The sequence below is a fragment of the Eretmochelys imbricata genome, chromosome 7, assembly GCF_965152235.1.
Source record: "Eretmochelys imbricata isolate rEreImb1 chromosome 7, rEreImb1.hap1, whole genome shotgun sequence".
Classification (NCBI taxonomy): Eukaryota; Metazoa; Chordata; order Testudines; family Cheloniidae; genus Eretmochelys; species Eretmochelys imbricata.
Genome location: NC_135578.1, coordinates 80,558,068 through 80,577,897, shown reverse-complemented (window position 1 = coordinate 80,577,897; position 19,830 = coordinate 80,558,068). Strand labels below are relative to the sequence as shown.

At 38.2% G+C, this 19,830-nt stretch overlaps 2 protein-coding genes across 2 annotated transcripts in view; one reads left to right on the top strand and one right to left on the bottom strand.

Moving 5' to 3' along the window:
- Positions 1-19,830, top strand: part of CTNNA3 (catenin alpha 3) — a 909,177-nt gene that overhangs the window by 366,807 nt on the left and 522,540 nt on the right. The gene's annotated exons all lie outside the window — the stretch shown is intronic.
- The window catches only part of LRRTM3 (leucine rich repeat transmembrane neuronal 3), a 159,255-nt gene that overhangs the window by 104,872 nt on the left and 34,553 nt on the right, over positions 1-19,830 (bottom strand). The window contains exon 2 of the mRNA XM_077821364.1: positions 14,339-15,870. Coding sequence (XP_077677490.1) covers positions 14,339-15,870 — 1,532 coding nt within the window. The remainder of the gene's footprint in view (positions 1-14,338; positions 15,871-19,830) is intronic.

Genomic DNA, 19,830 nt, shown 5'->3' with positions numbered 1-19,830 from the left:
TAATTAACCAGATCAGCTGAAGAAATGTTGTCTATACACTGCAGTATAGCTGTCTGCCTTGTAAAGTACCCTGTCGATAAATAGAGGACTTCTTTTTCCGAGGCTGCCATTCCCCCAAGCCTTTTCAAGTACATAGAAAAAATGGAAGATTTTTTTTAATAATTAAAGTACTATGAAATTAGCCTTAGGCAAATCTGCTGCCTTTTTCCAGTGTAAAGACGTCTTGGCTGTAATATACATGTGGTACCACAATAAATCATTGACATTAACATTACAAATCAATTTGGTTGAAATGTGAGACTGCTACAAAACCCTGACAGTGGCAGCACTATCAAAATACAGAGTGGCTTTAGGAAATCAAATGCTTTCTTCTAAATTAATCAGAATACTGTTAAACTAAGGCCAGTAACTCAGCAATAACCTAGATATTGATTTATAGTTCAGAACTCTTCTTTGAACATTATGATGATGTTTCATGTAAAACTTGTCTGGCTTGCTGGTACAGGTTTCATAACGAAGGTGTGGATTTTGGAAATATTGCTTGATTTTAGCTTTAAGGAAATCCAGTTGTTTCACTATAGCTCACATGTCTCTTATTACAAAATCAGTGTAGTTCTACTTGAGAACCATAAACAAAGGTTTCAACCTTACAACATCAATTCTCCATTTAAAGAAATTACTAAAAAAAACATAGGACTAAATGGTTTTAACCAATATCAATAATATTGGCCTAGAAACAAAAGATATTGCCCAAGACAGAAACCAAAAGGTGCATAACATTGACCTTGTTACCAGTATGATAGTTAATATTAGGAAAGGGGTCATGGAGCAGGGCAGAAACCAGTAATGAAGGAAGTGTGTATATAAATTCTGCCATAATGAGACAACGTACTATATAAATCACTTGCGCACAGAGCTGGGAGCAGAACCCTGGATCTTTTACCTACTAAAGGACAGGCCTCTACCACTTAAGCTAAAGGACAACTCATTTATCTGGGGGAGGTGGCTGTAGGTCCCTTTTCTTCTCTGTGGACCAGATGGCCACATCACCCACGCAGGCACTCAAAGCCAGGGCTTGCCACTACTAACAGATAGTATCTAGAGCCAGGTAGCATGGTGCTTGTGAGGGTACTTATATGTCCTTTTACAGGGAGGATGGATGTAATGATTAGTGATCAATAAATGAAATTAAACATTCTGACTAACTATTCAAGCCATAGTTAACATGAAACAGTTATGCACTTGAGAGTTTGCTTGCTTCTGTGCTTGAATTTGGTTATAGCCAAAGGACCTTTTTTCCAACTTGCATTTCTCAATGAAACTTTTAGATACAGGCAAACTCCTGTGTCCCTTATGAATAAAAATATTCAACTGTGTCACCTTAACTACCATCTGTTAATGTCTGACAGTTAACACAGAAGTTGCTGTGGCCAAATTATAGCTGCCCTAGATGAAGAGAGTTCCCTCTCTTAGCACTCCTAAGACTGCACTCCATGAGCGTGTACTGCAGGGATGTGCATTTTTGCTGGAGCTGTTGTCAGCACTGCGTCCCTCGCAGAGGTTGTGGCTGGGTGAGGTGGTAATGAGGCAGTGGATCTGTGTCCCCAATACTTCATTCTCTCTTTCTTACAGTGCAGCTCCACCGGAAATACAATCGGGTCCTTTGATTTAAGGAGTCTAAGTGGTAAATGGGGGTAAAGAAGTTGCATGCATGCAATGAGGAGCCAACATTTCTTTTTGCCCATCGAGTTTCTTATTTTTTTTCTACCTGGCCACCCTTACCCATTTCTTTTCTAGTTTGGAGAGTCAGAGCAACCTCTATCCTGCCTTTCTGCTTTATCTTTTTCCCATCTCTTTTTTCCCCATGTTCCTTTCTTGTTACCTACTGAAAATTAAAATCTCTATTGCTGGAATACACTTTCCCGTGTAACTCTTGCTCTGGAGGTATAGTCAGATGAGGAATTCTGTCCTTTGCTTCACAATTAACTAACATTTATTTGTGTCTGGGAGCTCCTTTGCAATTGGAAGTGCATTTGTTTGGGAGTAAGGAACTTTGGAGGCAGAAGAATCTTTGCTAGATTAGGGTCTAGGGCTTTCAGAGAAGCTGACATCTATCTGTAGCCTTTGGAGTCTCTCTCATTTCTGAGATATAAAACATTAAAACAGAAAAGAAGATTATGAAGAGGCAGAAAAGCCTGACAAAGTAACAAATGGTAACATTTTACCCTATTGTAAAAATATGCCTGACCTGGGAACAATCTTTGTAGATTCACCTAACCTGGGACTGTGGAATTCTTCCACTGTAACACAGCTCTCTCCACAGGCATGACCGCATTAAAAATCTGTTCGGGGTGGAGAACCAGGGTGAAAATTAATAAGTCCTGTTGCTGACACATTGAAAGGAACAAGATAGTAAACTGTTGGTGGGAACATGACATGTTCCCCTCATGGTTGCACTTATTACTTTTTTCACATCCTTCCATGGATATTATTAATGAACTAACCCAGAGCAGCCTTTCAATATCATAGTGAAAATGCATGAGCTCAAGCATGTTCCACCACTTATCTCTACCGTTACGATGAAGAAGGAAGAATTTTTTTTTTGTCCAGATCTGGTGAGTAGAACTCTTCCCAGCTGCCTTTAAGTCAAATTTTGACAGCATCCTTTGTTCTACTTAAAGCCTCTTCTCCTGTACAAGTTCAAACAACTAAATGTACATAAAGAACCTCATGTTCTTCTGTGGCAGAGTTTTGCTACCTGTGGGTATCTACTAGCATAGCTTCCCATTGGAACCCTTCTGTCTGCTGGCTGCCTGAGGAGTGAGCGTTTCACAAATTTAGCAGCTGTGACTGACTTCAGCTTCAAACAAATGTTTAAATAATGTTGCTTGATGGCAGGCTGCAGTAAGCTCCATGCAGTGGATGTCTGAGTTTTAATCAACGCCACCATACCAGACAGCTAGCAGTCAGACCGAATGCCACATTAGATATTTTGGGAGTCCTGGGGGATAGGGAAAGGCAGCCTCTCTTGGAAAGTGTTTTCTATACATTTAGGGAAGCTTGTATTTTTGTATCTTCTTCCTTTTTTTGATAAACAGGGTATTGCAATGAATATAGACTAATTTCTTAAGCATATGGACTAAATGGAAATGATGAATACTTGTAATGATTTCTCAGTACAGAGTCTGTATCTGGGAGCATTTTCTTTTACCACCTCATTAATGACTTGGAGCCACTAAGGTTATAGTGCTCAATAAGGATTTAAATTTAATTGAAGTCCTCTGTTCTTTACTGACAAAATGTATTTTACACACTAGATGGATGTAATTAGTGTGATGAGGCTTTAAAAGAAATTGGCTTTGTTAAATTTAGTATTTGCCATGTCAGTTTATACATGAAACCAAACCATACAAATCACTAGTTCTATGGGATTGGGGAAAGAAACCAGTGATTTTTATGTAGAGTTTCTGATATGGAGTGGCTTTAATTCAAAATACTATTAAAATCCAAATAAAACATAGTCTCAAGTTTGATTATTCAACCTACTATTAAAATTGTTTTACACTGCCATAAAAAGATTATTCCTATTGTAAATGGACCATCTGATTTATATATTGTAGTAGGTGAAGAAAAGACAGCTTCCATTTTACAACAGAGAGATTTCTGTGATTGTGTTCTTATTAAAACATTCATAAACACATCCCCAACAGAATACTGCTGGTTTATGCTACAGATGATTTAAGGACATGCAGTTCACAGTTACCTTTCTCACTACAAAGTCACCACCTTCTGGTCAACTGGGCAATAGTTTATTATTTAAAAATAACTTCATGTTCACCAATGACATTAGTTATAGAAATTCAGAATGTTGAGAGACTGTATTTGTGTTTAGATTTCCTTAAGCTATAAAATGAATGTTTGGAAAAAGCTTTACTAGAAAATATCAAATGCATACTGCTTCACAGAGCTAACTGCTCCCCTATAGCAGCTCGATTTTTATTTTTGACATTCTGTTGTTGAGAACGTTAAACCAATAATGAAGATTTAGAATTTGTAAAGCCTTAATGTGGGACTCTATTTAAAGGAAACACATATGCTTTTATCATATGTTCTTATAGCTATTCATTACAAAACATATTTTTATGTGGTCATTTTGATTTAGGTAGATAGAAACTTACTATCCAAAATCATAGATGTGTGAAGGGGAAGTGTTTTTTAAACAAGGGCAAATAAACTATGTGGCAATAGCAATGTACAGTATTATTAATACTACCAGGTAGATTTTGCTGCATGCCCAGTATAATGTTGACATTGTAGCTTAGAAATAACTGTCAAGTGTGATCTTGCACTTAATATTGAATCTGAATTCAAATAGAGAAATAACAAAAAATAAGAAACTAGTTAATCACAGCTGTAGAGGCAATTAAGGACTGGCTCCACAGTTCCTACTCAGTACTGTATACTATGAATCTCTCTGGTGTTATGAAATTGGAAGACAGTATATTGCAGTGTGAATCACAGCTGCAATATGTGACCCTAATCTGTGAATGGTGAATTGCTAATATATGGTATGTATTTGTATTCAGTATACTACAGTGTGAATGAGAAGAAGCTGGTTGGTAAAAGGTAATGCAGAATAGAACCTAGTGACTCATATATTACTATATTTCTAGAACACTGTGATGTGGAAGGATATTATACTCTGAGTAACATTCTGTGATTTTCAGTAAAAATCTAATATGCTGGAATATTAAACTGAACTTGATACGCCTTAGAGAGAGGAAAAAACCTGTTCTCAAATAAGCACTAAATGTTTTGGGTGAGTATGATACGATAGCAATTAATAGTGGACTAACTAGCTTGGTTAAAATAAGAACTTCTGAATCTTTGTCAAACACTCAAACCAAGCCCCAATAAAACTTTTTTCTAAGGCTCAAATAAGCTCAGTTACTTTAAATATATAGAGAGAATCATCAGTAGCCACTCTTTATACATCCTATTTTCAACCACTTTCCTCCTCCACCAAAAAGCAACCAATTTTCCTGAAATTTTGCTGCATCTCATCCCAAACTAGAAGACAAGAACCTGGGATAAATAGCCCATTGGTCCGACCCAGTTTGGCCATTCTTATGTTCTTAGAGTTTCTAGGAAGACTAGTAAAAATCAGAAATGCTGGTATAAATAGATTTCAATGGAACTATGATTGTACGGAGATGAGGACCTTGCCATGGTGTCCTGAACATTTACTTGAAATTCATAACTATTTCTGGCTCAGTTTGGGGAAGAATTGGATGCATGGGAAGAGAACACTGGCAGGGCATGGAGGGTGGGATGAAGGAAGTACAGGAACCAGCAGGACATTAATGGAGTGCGAGGGATTGAGTGAAGTTTGGAGGAGTGGTACAAAGAAGTAGGTGAAGGGACAGGGAAAAAGCAGAGGCTCTTATCTACGTTAATTTTTTTTTTTTTTGGAAATGTAATGTTAAGCACTTAATACAGCGAAGACTTCCACTCTGCCATCTATTCCACTGAGATATAACTGTTGTCCCTCACCTATGATATTCTTGCCAAAGCCTTCAGCAAGGTAGCCTTGCTTAGATGGGCCTTATATAGACTGTCAGAGCAAAGAATCCCATCTTGCGGAGGAGCTTAAACACCAACCAAATTCAAACTTTTCTGGGAAGATTTTTAGACACAAAGGGCAGTTAGATGCTCAACTCCAACTGAAAGTCAGTGGGAGATTTACCCAGCATTAATTGTGGCATAGGTGGTTAAGGAAGAATCACAGAAGTACTTCAAAAGCTCTTTTCACGGAGTATCCTTGTCATACCCATACACGGTAGCTGACAGCCTGCCACTTTGACATTAACAGCAGAATTAATACCTCTGAAACTCAGCACTGCTGGGTATATATAATATTATATCCTCACTGATTCATCATAACTAGCAGCATGACATCAATGCAAGAAGTACTAAAAACCATTATGCGGGAGGTAACAAAATAGTCAACGCAAAAAGTTTGAATTGTTCACAGATCAATTCATACCCAGATTTCCATGCAGATACCTGTAACATCTCCAGAAAATAACTCTTATCCACGCTGAAGGCAGAGGTAAGGTAAAAATGGGTAAAAGATTAGTACCAAGGTTTATATATGCCCAGAGCACTAGATGGGAATATTAAAAAAATCTAAATATATAAATATTTTTGGAAATGCACAAATCTTTTTTCTCTGAGTAAGAACTTAAGCACTTTTTACTTAATCTTGCCCCCCTTGTAGCATATGTGTAACCACTGGGGAAATGGGACATGTACCCACAACCCTTTACTATAACTACAGGACTCACACATTCCCACTCTTGAGCACTCCCCTCTTCAACTAATATTACACGGTGGCACCTACACTAGCAGCCATTAAAAATTTACCAACAGTTGCCACACCATGGCATTGACCATACCACAGTTATAACCTATTACAAATATAGGAAATGCTGCCATATGCCAAGAGACATAACTGTTAGAAAATGCTGACTTAATAATGGTGACTGCTGCCTGCTCATTGCTTTAACAAGGTGTGCTAGTTTCTAAGATGTGAAATTTTCTAATTGCACTGTTAGTTAAAATATTGGTCCACAGCTGGTCATCTCTCTGTAGAGCTACTGCCAGAGTATCTTTAATTCATGTATTTCCTGTTTATAAGCCCTTCGGAATAGTCATGTGACGAAACTTTTCTGCACCCTATTGTCCTCATGTCATGCCATTATGCCACCAGTTAGATTGGCTACCGGTTAGCCTGAGGAGAAAATTTAAATCTTTACCCATATAATTTTTTTCTGTGATAACATCAAATCTTGCAAGGTGAGATGGGAGAAAAATCAAGGCATGAAATCACCAATGTAATGGGACACCTGAAGACAAACACCTGAGTACATACTTGTCATCACAGTTTTCTATGTTCCTCCTGAGTCATAGTTAAATGAATATTCAAGTAGATTTAGGGACACTGTACTCTAAAGTTGCCATCTTTCAGATGAGGTGGAAAGTCAAAGTCTGGCAATTAAAGTCTGGCAATTAAAGAGCTTGTAGTATTTTCCAATATAGGTAGTGAGACTGGTGTCCTGGCTAAATTCAACCTCAGATAATTTGTTTCAGAATTCAGTTTACTTACATTCTTCCTGCAGTTTCAATTGGACACACTGGGTGAAAGATTGGGCCACATTGAAGTCAGTGTCAAACCCTTTCATTGACTTCAGTAGGCCACTTGTTTGATCCACTTGTTAAAAAACTACTTCTACTTTTTGGATAGAGTTGCTATGAGTTTTATTAAACAACTGCTGCTCTCCACTCCAGAGATTGCTGCAGTTCAGTGTTGGCTAGGGCTAGTAAGTGTTTGGTTAGGCTAAATAGTTAATGATTTCAAAGCTACTTGATATCCATTGACTGACAAGCAAAGCATTAGTGTAGTGAATAAATCTTAAATCCCTTGGTTAATAGTGTTGTTGTAGACATGTTGGCCCCAGGATTTCAGAGAGACAAGGTGGGTGAGTTAATACTTTCTTTTATTAGACCAACTTCTCTTGATGGAAGAAACAAGCTTTCAAGCCTCACAGAGCTCTAACAAAAGAAAGTATTGCCTCACCCACCTTGTCACTCTCATACCTTTAAGTTAGTTTTTGTGAATTCAATTCAGGTTTATCTTACTGGATGGGTTTTACACTCCTGGTCAGATAATTGGTTTGTTGTGCTTTCTCTAGCATGTACATTTTCCAGGTACTGGGCTTTTTCTAATTTGGCCTCAAGGTGGTTGAATGTCCTCCCCTTTGATATCTGATCAAGTGTTTCAATATTTTAAAATTGCATTTAAAATATTTCTCTTCTTTCTTGATGTTGAATGTACTTCTATGTTTTGAGTTTATTTTATATGATATCTTGATGTTAGTTAATAGTGCTTTATAAATATATAATAATAATAATTTAATTCTTGCCTGCACCTTGTATTTCTTATATTATATGAACCTTTCATTAGCTGCTAGTGATGTAATAACAATTACAGCCCTGCACATTTCTTGCCAGCATTTTTATACTGCTGCCACTTTCTTCATTCACTCACTGAATTAATTTAGATTAAGACTCATGCAGAAATGTGAAATAAATGTGATTGCAGTGCAGTTGAATACTTAGCATAATACAGAGTTGGAAGGGAATTGTATTCTACTATTATGATGTATAGCACAAGACAAATTTAAAGCCAAAAATGAGTGTGAACTGAAATAGAGAGACACCTGTGATTAATCTAATCAGCCACTGGATGTCACTGTGGTTCCACACAAATTCAGCTGAAAGAATATTTATCTAGAGTTGGGTGGCTAACTATTATGCAGACTATTAGAATGTAGTAAACTATGTCAAAATATCCAATTGCCTTTTCAGGAAAGTTATGCAGTACATTTTTTTAAATTACATTTTTATATTGGACTTCACCAGGTCACAGAGCCAGGAAACTGTGTCCGCCTCTCCCTTCCTTTATTACCTTTAGCCCAATGTTTAGAGTCCTTGCCTGGGTTGTGGGAGACCAAGGTTTGAATTCCTGCTCTGGATCGGGCACTTAAACTCATAGCTCCTCCCTCCTAGGTAGGTGACCTAACCACCAGGTGAAAAGCTGTGCTGGGATGAGTTGCTCTCAGTCTCTATTTTTGGAAACTGTTCCACTTCTGAGTATAAAAACTTAAATATTCAGTAGAGCTGGAACTTGAACTCAGATCTCCCTCCTGCCAGGTGAGCATCCTAACTACCAGGCTATAATATAGGCTATTCTGCTCAGTCTCTCCTGTTGAAACTGTTCCACATTGAAAAAAATACTTAAATGTTCAGTGTGCCAAAGAGAGAGAGAATGCCTCTTCAGCCTGATAATTCAGTAACTTATCTAGGAGGTAGGAGATGTGGATTCAAATCACTCCTCTGAATCAGGCAAAGAAAAGATTTGAATCTAAATTCAAGTCTTGCTCCGGACTGGGTGTTCTACATCCCTGGCAAGTGCCTAACCACTGGGCTAAAGGTTGTAAAGGGGGAAATGTGCTCCCACTTTCTCTCTCTTACACTTTGCTGGCCTGAAATAGACTTTTCAAATTTGTGAGAAAATCTAAACGTTTTTGGAACTAAACCAAATATTTTCTCCTGATTTTTTCAGTTTGCTGGCTGAACTGAAAAATCAGTTATTCACCAGCTCTGTTTAGGGTTTCTGGGGTGCTGATTTTGTGCTTGCTTCTGTTCATATCACTTTTTAAAAATATAAAATACAAATACAGATCAAAAGAGAATAAAAAACCAGTAGACAGGGGCCTGGCCTACACTAGGAGATTACTTCATATAGCTACGACTCACGGGTGTGTGAAAAATCCACCCCCGGAAACATAGTTATACTGACCTAAATCCTCATGTAGACAGTGCTAGCTCAGTGGAAGAATTGGGGAAGTGGGGATACCTATGCTGACAGGAGAATCCCTCTTGTTGGCATAAGTAGTGTCTATATAGGTATATAGTGTCTATATACCTACATGCCTGCAGCTTCCATCCAGGACACACCACACGATCCATTGTCTACAGCCACGCTCTAAGATACAACCACATTTGCTCCAATCCCTCAGACAGAGAAAAACACCTACAAGATCTCTATCAAGCATTCTTAAAACTACAATACCCACCTGCTGAAGTGAAAAAACAGATTGAAGTTGACAGAAGAGTACCCAGAAGTCACCAACTACAGGGCAGGCCCAACAAAGAAAATAACAGAACACCACTAGCTGTAACCTTCAGCCCCCAACTAAAACCTCTCCAGTGCATCATGAAAGATTTACAACCTATCCTGAAAAATGATTCCTCACTCTCACAGATCTTGGAAGACAGACCAGTCCTCGCTTACAGACAGCTCTCTAACCTGAAGCAAATACTCTCCAGCAACCACACAACAAAAACACTAACCCAGGAACCTATCCTTGCAACAAAGCTGATGCCAACTCTGTCCACATATTTATTCCAGTGACACCATCATAGGACCTAATAACATTAGCCACGCCATCAGGGGCTCGTTCGCCTGCACATCTACCAATGTGATATATGCCATCATGTGCCAGCAATGCCCCTCTGCCATGCACATTGGCCAAACCGGACAGTCTCTACACAAAGGAATAAATAGACACAAATCTGACATCAGGAATCATAACATTCAAAAACCAGTAGAAGAACACTTCAACCTCTCTGGCCACTCAGTAAAAGATTTAAGGATGGCAATTTTGCAACAGAAAAGCTTCAAAAACGGATTCCAATGAGAACTGCTGAGCTTGAATTAATATGCAAACTAGATACCATTAACTTGGGTTTGAACAGAGACTGGGAGTGGCTCGATCATTACACATTTTGAATCTATTTCCCTATGTTAAGTATCCTCACACCTTCTTGTCAACTGTCTAAATGGGCCATCTTGATTATCACTACAAAAGTTTTTTTTCTCCTGCTGCTAATAGCTCATCTTAACTAATTAGCCTCTAGCAGTTTGTATGGCAACTTCCATATGGCAACTTATCTGTATGTATATATATTTCTTCTTACTATATGTTCCATTGTATGCATCCGATGAAGTGGGCTGTAGCCCACGAAAGTTTATGCTCTAATAAATTTGTTAGTCTCTAAGGTGACACAAGTACTCCTGTTCTTTTTATATTGAAGTGGTGCAGGTGCAGCTGTTCCCCCGTAGTGTTTTAAGTGTAGACATACCCAGGGATATAGCAGATTATATCTGGAATGAGGGCCTCAGGTTCCGATCTGTGACCAAGGAGCAGTCTTTTGGAGGAGGAATAGGAGAAGGCATCACTGGCTTCAAGCCACCTTGGCGCTCCCCTATTTCTGGAGTGTTCTGACACTACTCAAGTCCAAGGTGTAAATTAAGGGTACCTGGAGATCACTGGCACATAAGGTATCCTGTCCACACCCACTTCCTCCAGTCATGCCTATACACTGGCAATCTGGTGGGGTGGCATAAAAGGGACTATGGCTGCTGTACAACACCTGTTGATTTCTCTGCATAACAGAAATTCTCCAGTTGCACGGTTTAAGGTAGCTTTATGACAGAGTGGCACAAAGTTGCCCTACGTAAAGCAAAATCTGGGCCAGGATCAGAGATATTTGCTCATATTTGAGGAAGCATGAGAAGGACCGTATGATCCTGAAAACTTAAAAAACCTCCACCTGTTTTTCAGGAAAGGAGAGTCTTTTTAACCAAAACTTACTGTAGTTCAGTGGAATTTACCCTGTAGGACTGGAAATCAAAACGGTTAGGATTTGCGACACCAGGACTGTGCGGTATAGACAGCCAAAACGAGTGGTTTTAACACAGTTGTTAAATTGTGTAGCTAAATGGTAACACGATTTGGTCAACCTAGGACTCTACCTAGATTCAAACATGGTATTTTTAATCTGTAGATAACATGGTTTGAGGCTTTTTATAACCCGTAGTCACCACAACTGGATTTAATAACCATTATTCAACTCAGCCCTCTTAAGCTGTTCAGTTGGGGATTGTTGGCACAGGCCTTTATGTTCTGCACAGTGAGCCAGCAGTTTCTTTATCAAATAACTGTAGTGATAATTACCCATCCATCTGTGTTTACCACTGAAAATATGTGAAAATGTAAATATAAACTATTAGGCATCTTTCATATAATAATTGATTAAATTGCCTTTCTAATCATGTCTATACTTTAATATAAACATGTTGAATTTTCATTATTATCTTAACCATCTACGCTGAAGAATTTAGTAATAATGGTTTCAGTGGCTGGTATTTGAAGAGACTCCATAGTTGGCCTCAGTTTTGTGCCTGTCTTTCTTTCACACCGACACACACCTGGATTTTAAAAAATGCAGTTTGTTTTTACATGTATTTTCCCCTGGAAGAGATTGTAGATTGTTTTCTATTTAGTATTTTCTTCATATATGGTCAGATTGAGGCATTAAAAAACTTGACACATTTTTAAAGTCAACCTTATAAAATATTTTAAACATATTTAACATCATATTTCACTGAGGACACAAAGTTACTTAGAACATGTACTGAATATTTTTATATAGAAATGATCCTGGATTAGTTTGTATAAAATAGATTTTTCTAAGTATATGAATCACCCCAAAATAGCGTTCTTTATCCTTTCATTTTTTGGTAAATGTATTTTTTTCTGTTTGGCTGCATATAGTGTTAGTCACCATTTCAGGCACTGGTGAAGCCAAAAAGTACATGCCTTTTAATCCTGTCTTTCTGGCAAACCCTAATCCTTCATTTCAGTCATAGGCAAGGTTTGCTTGTAGAAAATATAGTTCTTTAATGGATTTAGATGTGTTCATTTTACTGACATTTTATATATATTTCAAAACTACAAGTTGGAAAAATTACATTATGTTCAGCAGTACAGTTTAAAGTGCACCAAGCACCTGCATTATTAATCATGTTGGAATCGAAGACTCTTTGCACTCAGTAAACATATGGTACCAGAATTACATGGTACATGGTTCAGTTTTTTATGAATAATCCACTCTCTATTATTTTCTGTTTATAGACCTTAAAAAGGAAAATAATTTTACTACACTAAAATGAGCTTAAGTGCATTAGTGCTGTTTAAATGATGCGTTCTGACCTTGTTTCATGATATCCAGCATAGTTCAAGGTGATTTGTTTTGATTATTTTTCCCCAGTAAGCAAAGAATCCACAAGAACACCCTGTTAAAAGATTTTGCTTTTTCTAATCTGCTGCAGTGAAACTGCGCTGTAGAAACATTCCCTCCCAAGTGGTCAAAGACGTGCAATTTAGTAAGCCAAATCAAGTTACAAAATAGAGATAATGAAATTACTGATTAGCTTCTTTAATGATGCTGTTGTATTTGAAAAATGAGAAAGAAGAGAGTTTAAAAGATCCTTTGTCTAATATGTTAGGGTTATAACTTATTTTAATATATGGGTGATGGTATATTTTGCAATCAATACAGTTTTGTCAATGACTTTGAGGGAGAGGGACAGTGATCCAGATTACAAATAGCCATCTGGATTGGTCCAGAAACATACTGATGAATGACTTCACATTAAAAATTAATATCTATGAATTCTTGTAATGTCAGCAGGGTTATGATGATAAAAATCATTTGTCATTTTTTTTAAAGATCATTTAGATGCATTTTTCCTCTGGTTAGAGAATAACTAGTTTTCATTATCAGCTCTTTCCAGTTGCTGTGGTGTTTCTAAAATGTACCCTGATTGGCTTTCTAAATACTTGAAGCTTCATTTAGCTATAACATGGGTGGTATGCAAAGCACATCCAGATACTCTAATGAGCACAGACCACAAATAAAAAAATGAAGAAAATGACAGATTTAATGGTTTGATTAACCACATTAATGTCTTTGACAGTCTTGAAAAGAGAATTTCTAATAAGCACCCAAACAAATGTGTGCAGGAAGTGGTCTTGCATTTGCTACTGCACATTTGAGTTCCTCTAATTACATCAATAAGGAATTTCTGCGCCTGGTTTAATGAATGCCTTTTGACTACTTTCTGAAAGGCAACTGGATGTAAGAAGGGATAAACACTGGCACCTTTTGTATGAAGCCACATGAACAGATTTCTATTAGTAGTTATCAGCCCTAGAAACTCTTTGTATTTTCATATAGTACAGTAAACTGCATTCTACATTCTTTTCTGTTTTCTTTATTAAGCCTGGATTTTTCTCTCCCCTTAGCTTTCTGTGACACACACTGGTCTCCTGAAACTTTTACTTTGCATTGGCTTTTTGATCATGCTTTACATGGTACAAAAATCAAGCATTCTTTCAGGGCTGTTCCTGCACCATCTCTAAGCTCAAGCAACTCCTAGAATTTATATGAAGCTATAGTACCTGGCTCATTCAATGTGTCTTTGATTCATAAAGTGAACTTCAAAACATTTTTCTTTGTATTGTTGTCATTTTTCTCCCCAAACAGAGGCACACTCACTGCAGATGTGGTGGATTAGTTATGAAAGAAGTTTTCTATTTGAAAACAAGTGAGATTTTAATGAAATCAGTAGGTGGTCTGTACAATAGAGCTGAAGGTTCATATTATTTGTGGTATTTAAATTTCAATGAGTTGATTATGTATGAGGGTAAAATGACCGGTATTATGAATGTACCAAAAAAGTGACATGGAAGTGCTGTGCCAAAGGAGTGAAAACCCCCCACGTTCCCTTTATAGTCACTAGAGTTCAATAAAGCACCACTATTTCCCAGCTTTTAAAAGCTTTTTTTATCTCAACGGTTCATACCTCACATTCCCTGGAGCCTGATTTGTTATACGTGCAGGGTCCCGTTCCATTCAGCAACATCTCACTGGTTTCAGTGTTGGTAGGTTTATAATCTACATAAAATTCCTGTGTGGTTGGAGTCATTTGCTTCAGTGACTGTCGTTTTTTTTTCCTGTGCCTTCGCATGAGAGAGTGTTGCTGCAGCTGCTTCATACTGGCTGGGTAACGCTTCCATGACACATAGATTACCAGCAGAATCACAAGCACAGACAAAAAAAGGGCCACACTCCCTGCTATTATTTTATGAAAGGAGATGTGTTCTGTGTCATGCTCGAGTTCTGAGCTGGATTCGGTGGTTCCGATAGTTGGGGGCAGAGGAGGCTTGCTGTCATGTTTAGGCCTGGTGAGTTTTGGTTTAAATGTTGGCTTTGGGGGAGCTCTTGCTAATTCAAACCTCTCTGTAGTACTTTTGCCACAGATGCTGTAGTTTTTCACTGCATCAATAACATTCACCCCTTGCAGCTCTTTGGGGCTGGCACAGATAATTGTATTTTCCCTCAGCCCTTTAAAACTTTTTAGCCAGTTTACCAGAGAGCAAATGTTTCTGCTGCATTCCCATATATTCCCAGCAAGGCTGATATCATTGAGGGATATCCAAGAATCCAAAATTTCTTGACCAATAAATGTGAGCTTGTTTGAATCCAGGTTGAGGCGCTGTAAATTGGGCACACACTGAAAAACACTAGGTCCACTGAAAGCTTCTATTTCATTACCAGATAAATCAAGCCTTTGTAATGAGCTCCAGGTCCAGGACATAGTTTGTCCTATCACACTGATTTTATTCCACTGTAAATAAAGGTTTTGAAGGCTGACTAGTCTTGGAAAAAGTGCCAGGTTGAGCTTAGAAAACTGATTGTGCTCCAGGTGAAGCTCCTTCAGCCTGATCATGCCTGCAAAGACATTCCTTGCTAAACTTCGGATGCGATTGTAACCCAGGTCCAGAAGTTCAAGATTCCTACAATCTTGGAATATTCGAACAGGGATGGTTCTTAGGGAATTGGATCGCAAATGTAAACTCAGCAGCTTCCTTAAGCCCCTGAACTGTTCAGATCCCAGAGACTGCAGCTGATTGTATGACAGATCCAAGTTACGGAGATTTGTCACAGGTCTGAAGGTATTATTAAGAAAAAAGGCGATTCTGTTGGAACTCAGGATCAACTCTTTTAGTCTGCGTATTCCATTGAAAGCATTTTCGTCAATATTGCTGATGTGGTTATGGTCTAGATACAGCCAGGTGAGCTGATTTAGACCTTTAAACTGATTATGTTTTAGTTTTTGGAGGCTGTTATAGCGAAGGGACAAACCTAAACAACCAGCAGATATAGTCAAGGGTATCTCCTGTAATTTCTGAGATTCACAATATACCATTTTTCCTTCACACCTACAGCTCTTAGGGCATCCTCGTTCAGCAGAAGAAAGCATTGTCAGTAATACAGTAGGGGCTAGTACCAGGGATACAGCTGATCCGCTCAGTAGCCTAATTACATTGAAACCTGGAAATAAAAACAACTTAGAAAAGTTATCCCCCCAAAAGATCAGTCATTTTAAAAATCATGCTAAGATTCTTTCTTTTAAAAATCATTTAAAAAATTTCTAGCTTGACAGCTACTTTGCACATTATTTTCTTTTACTCAGATTTAAAAAATGTCTTTATAAATATTGTAAAATAGTTAAAATGTCTATTGATTACATTTATTTAAACTATGATCCTAAATCATATCAAGGTAGGTCTATAGAACAATTAAAACAGGGTCTATGCAGAAGCTACAAACTGTATATTTAAAAAAATGAAAAACATACCCATCCTTTGTGTTGTTCAAAGGTCGTCCTTAGGTCTTTTGTTTTTGGTTAGGGTGCCACAAGCATGACAGTCCCTGTCAGCTGCACTGTTGTGAGTCAGGGCTTGCTGACACCCAGGAAGAAAAATTGGACCCCTTGGGAGATGGACTGATTTTGGAACATTATTCTTTGCCAGCCATGTAGAACACTCCAAGAATGAATAAATCCCAACACACCATTCACAGCAAAATGTCAGATTCTTCCTAGGTAATAGGATCTTCATGGATATTACGGTTTTGCATCTTTACAGTTAGAAACCTGGCTTTTAAAATCTCTCTTTATGTGAAAGCATGATAGATTCCTCAAAGCAACAATTAGCTATCTGAATTCACACCTCCGTATTCCATAGTACAGCAGTTATTGTAGTTAGCTCCCGATCCAGCTATGAAGCTGCTTTGGAGCACAGAATAACAGAATAACACCGTACAATGAACAAGCTCTGTTCACTTCTGCATACTGTCATTCTGAAAGCTCCTCCGACTGTTGCTTTGGTTTCAGTGAATGCAGTCTTATGTATAGCTGCCCCCAGTGGTGAAGAATATTATGGGCATGTGCAGAAATGTCTTTCTTTTATCTTGCAAATGAGTAAACTCTGCTGGGAAATGTGATTGTTCTGGGTAACTAAATGGGAGTGGAGTGGTCAGCTTCAGTGTGAACTAACAAAATATTCCGAAACTTACAAATCCTCTGTCTCTTTTGATTCTGTCAGAGAGTTTTTACACACACAAACACTCGGTTTTCCCAATAACTCACTACTTTTTAACTACATCAACTACTTACTGTGCCTGTAATCCAGCATTTTAACAAGGATAGACTATTTATATCATGACAAATATTTTTAGGCTATCATTTTGCCTTTTGCCTTTTTTTTAAAAAAATCACAGTGGAAAGGAAGTTGGGGATAAAAATATCAGGTTCATTTTATTTCATAACTTGCTATCACAGTATTAACTGATTTTAACTAAATCTAGCTTGTGTTTAAAATATAGTCCTGTGAGCAAACGAGCCAAATAGATTTAACATGGAATCTGGTCCCACTGATTTTGTCATATTAAGTAAAGACATGCTTAGGAAGGTTTTTAATGTGTATTTACTGTAATTAAAGAACTTTTAACATGTATAACTTAATTTAACAAACCCAGGAATAGATTTTTTTTATTTCTGTACAATCTAAAGAACATAAAAATTAAGATATAAGATATAAATACATTTATGTGTGAGACCAAGAATCCTCCATCCCTCCCCTTCCTCACTGCCTGGGATTAAGGAGCCTCTACTCCCTGTGTGACCTGTTGGAACAGAGCCTTCCTCTTTCCCGTTGCATGCTCAGTGCCAGGGTATGATGGAATTATAGCAGAGGGGCTGCTACTGAGATTCTCCCCCTCAATGAAGAATGTGTCTGAAAGGTGGTAGAGAGTAGGTGGAACAATGGCTCAGTCTTCTGCAAGAGGTAGCCAGAGCAAAAGAGTATACCATATCCTTTAATGGGGTGGTGCTGATTGCATTCCCCCAAATGTAGCTGGGGAACTCTGAGCTCTTTGAGGCAGAATACCTTCAGTGATCTACTGGGGTACTGTGGCTCTGCACTTTGTGCCTTACTGTGGGCTGTGGCTTGTGTCACAATGAGGCCTCTTGTGATTTACAATCAGATGAAAGCATACAGCTTCATGTAACACAATTCCTTCTGAAACACACCACATTTTGAAATGTGATCAGTGCACTGGGAATGTTCTAACATTTTACATTGTGGTTCTAAACAGAGCATGAAAACCCTGAGGTAGTTTTCTAACATTCCCCCTTACTAGGCATGGCTTTATCAGTAACTAATAACAAAAACCACTAATACAGCATAAATCCCAACCAGAGCTTTATTCCTGAGCTTGCTGTCCCAAGGATTTTCCTCCAGGATCTGCTCTGTCCTCCTGCCTAGGGACCACTCCCATCTCTCTGGTTGAGCTAAGGAGTAGACTCAGCCACCAAAAGTAAGCAGAACTTCAGTAGCTTTTTTCATGATTCTAACGATTGCCAATAGGGTGAGCAAACAAAAGAGCCCTGCCATCCTGTTATTCTGTTATTTCTACTTTATAAAGTAGAAAATAGTGATGAGGCATTGCTGAACGGAGCAAGTGTGGAACATGATGTTAATTGCTTGTCAAGTTCAATTTTCTTAACTGAATCTTTTTTGAATTATACAAGCAGAAAAAGTGCCAGTATCGGATAACCACTTTTTCTTCACTTGCATTTGTGTCTTCAGACAGCTGAACAGATTTTGTTTAAATTGTGCAACCAAAATCACTTCCACCACAAGACCTTGTATACCAAGTTTCAGCATAACATTTTACAGCCAAATTGTAAACTTTTGAAAATCAGAGGCTTTAACTGAAGTCCTGACTATATCTTAGCTATGAAAGTACCTGAGAATTTGTAATGATTGGCCTGCTTCACATCTCATTGATACTGGTTGTACAACGGTATACGGTGCAACTGATGTCAATGGAGTTACCTCGCAATTTACAGAACCGTGAGAAAAGAATCGGACCCAAACTTTTTGGTTGACTCTTGTTCTACACCCTGGTTTTCTTCACTTTTTATGTATAAACTCCCTTTTGTAATAATGATGACATATATGTTAGAGGGATTATTGCAATTTTGGGGTAGCTGAAGTATAGCAGTGTCTTCATATAAGTACACTAACTCAAAATTTAATAAATTCATTGTGAATTTAATTTTATGTTACTTATACATTAGTATTCCACAACGTTGCTCCTGAATGTTGATATTGTTCATACTGGATTGTAAGTTATTCACTGTATTTTGTCAATCAATCTTCCATTCTGGTCCACTGGGAACAACAGTTCCAAGCAAGAGGAGACTGCAAGTAGCAGAAGCAGGAGACTGCAAGTAGCAGAAATCTTGAGGGCCACACACCAACAGGGTATTGCTGCTCAGAGGGAATGTTTGTCACTTTTCTTTGTCTGATAGGAAGGTGTCTCCTGAGATGTCCCAAAGCCCCTGGAAGTTTCAGTCAGTTTGTTTCTGTGACTTTCTCAGGGATTTCAGGACTTCTGTTTTTGACATAGATTGTGATTCCACAGAAGCTGTGGAGGATGGTATATCTCACTAGTCATGAACTGTGCCTTAACAGCTATGCATCTACTCTTTGAGAGCTAACTTCTTCTTCTAGGCTTTGACTACTTTGGGAAAATGAAGTGTGTGAGCAAATGTGCTAGCACCTTCTTAAACCTGACTTAGCACCTGTAATGGGTTGGGTCACAGAAACCTCTTTGGGACTGCCACCTGATGTGCTGGGACTACCTCTGAGCCTGTTTTCCCTGCTAGCTTGGGACTTCAGTACCTTGCCTTGTTTGAGTCAGACACACTTGCCTGTTACAAACACAGACCCAAGCCTGAACCACATCCCCCACAAGCTGCAGGCTTAACTGAAAACCGCTTAAGAAGTGCCCCTATCTCCAGCACTCAGATACCCAGCTCTCAGTGGTGTCCAAACCCCAAAGAAATCCATTTTACCCTGTATAAAGCTTACACTGAGAGAGAGAGAGATGCACAGCTGTTTGCCCCCAAGGTATTAATACTTACTTACTCTGGGTTAATTA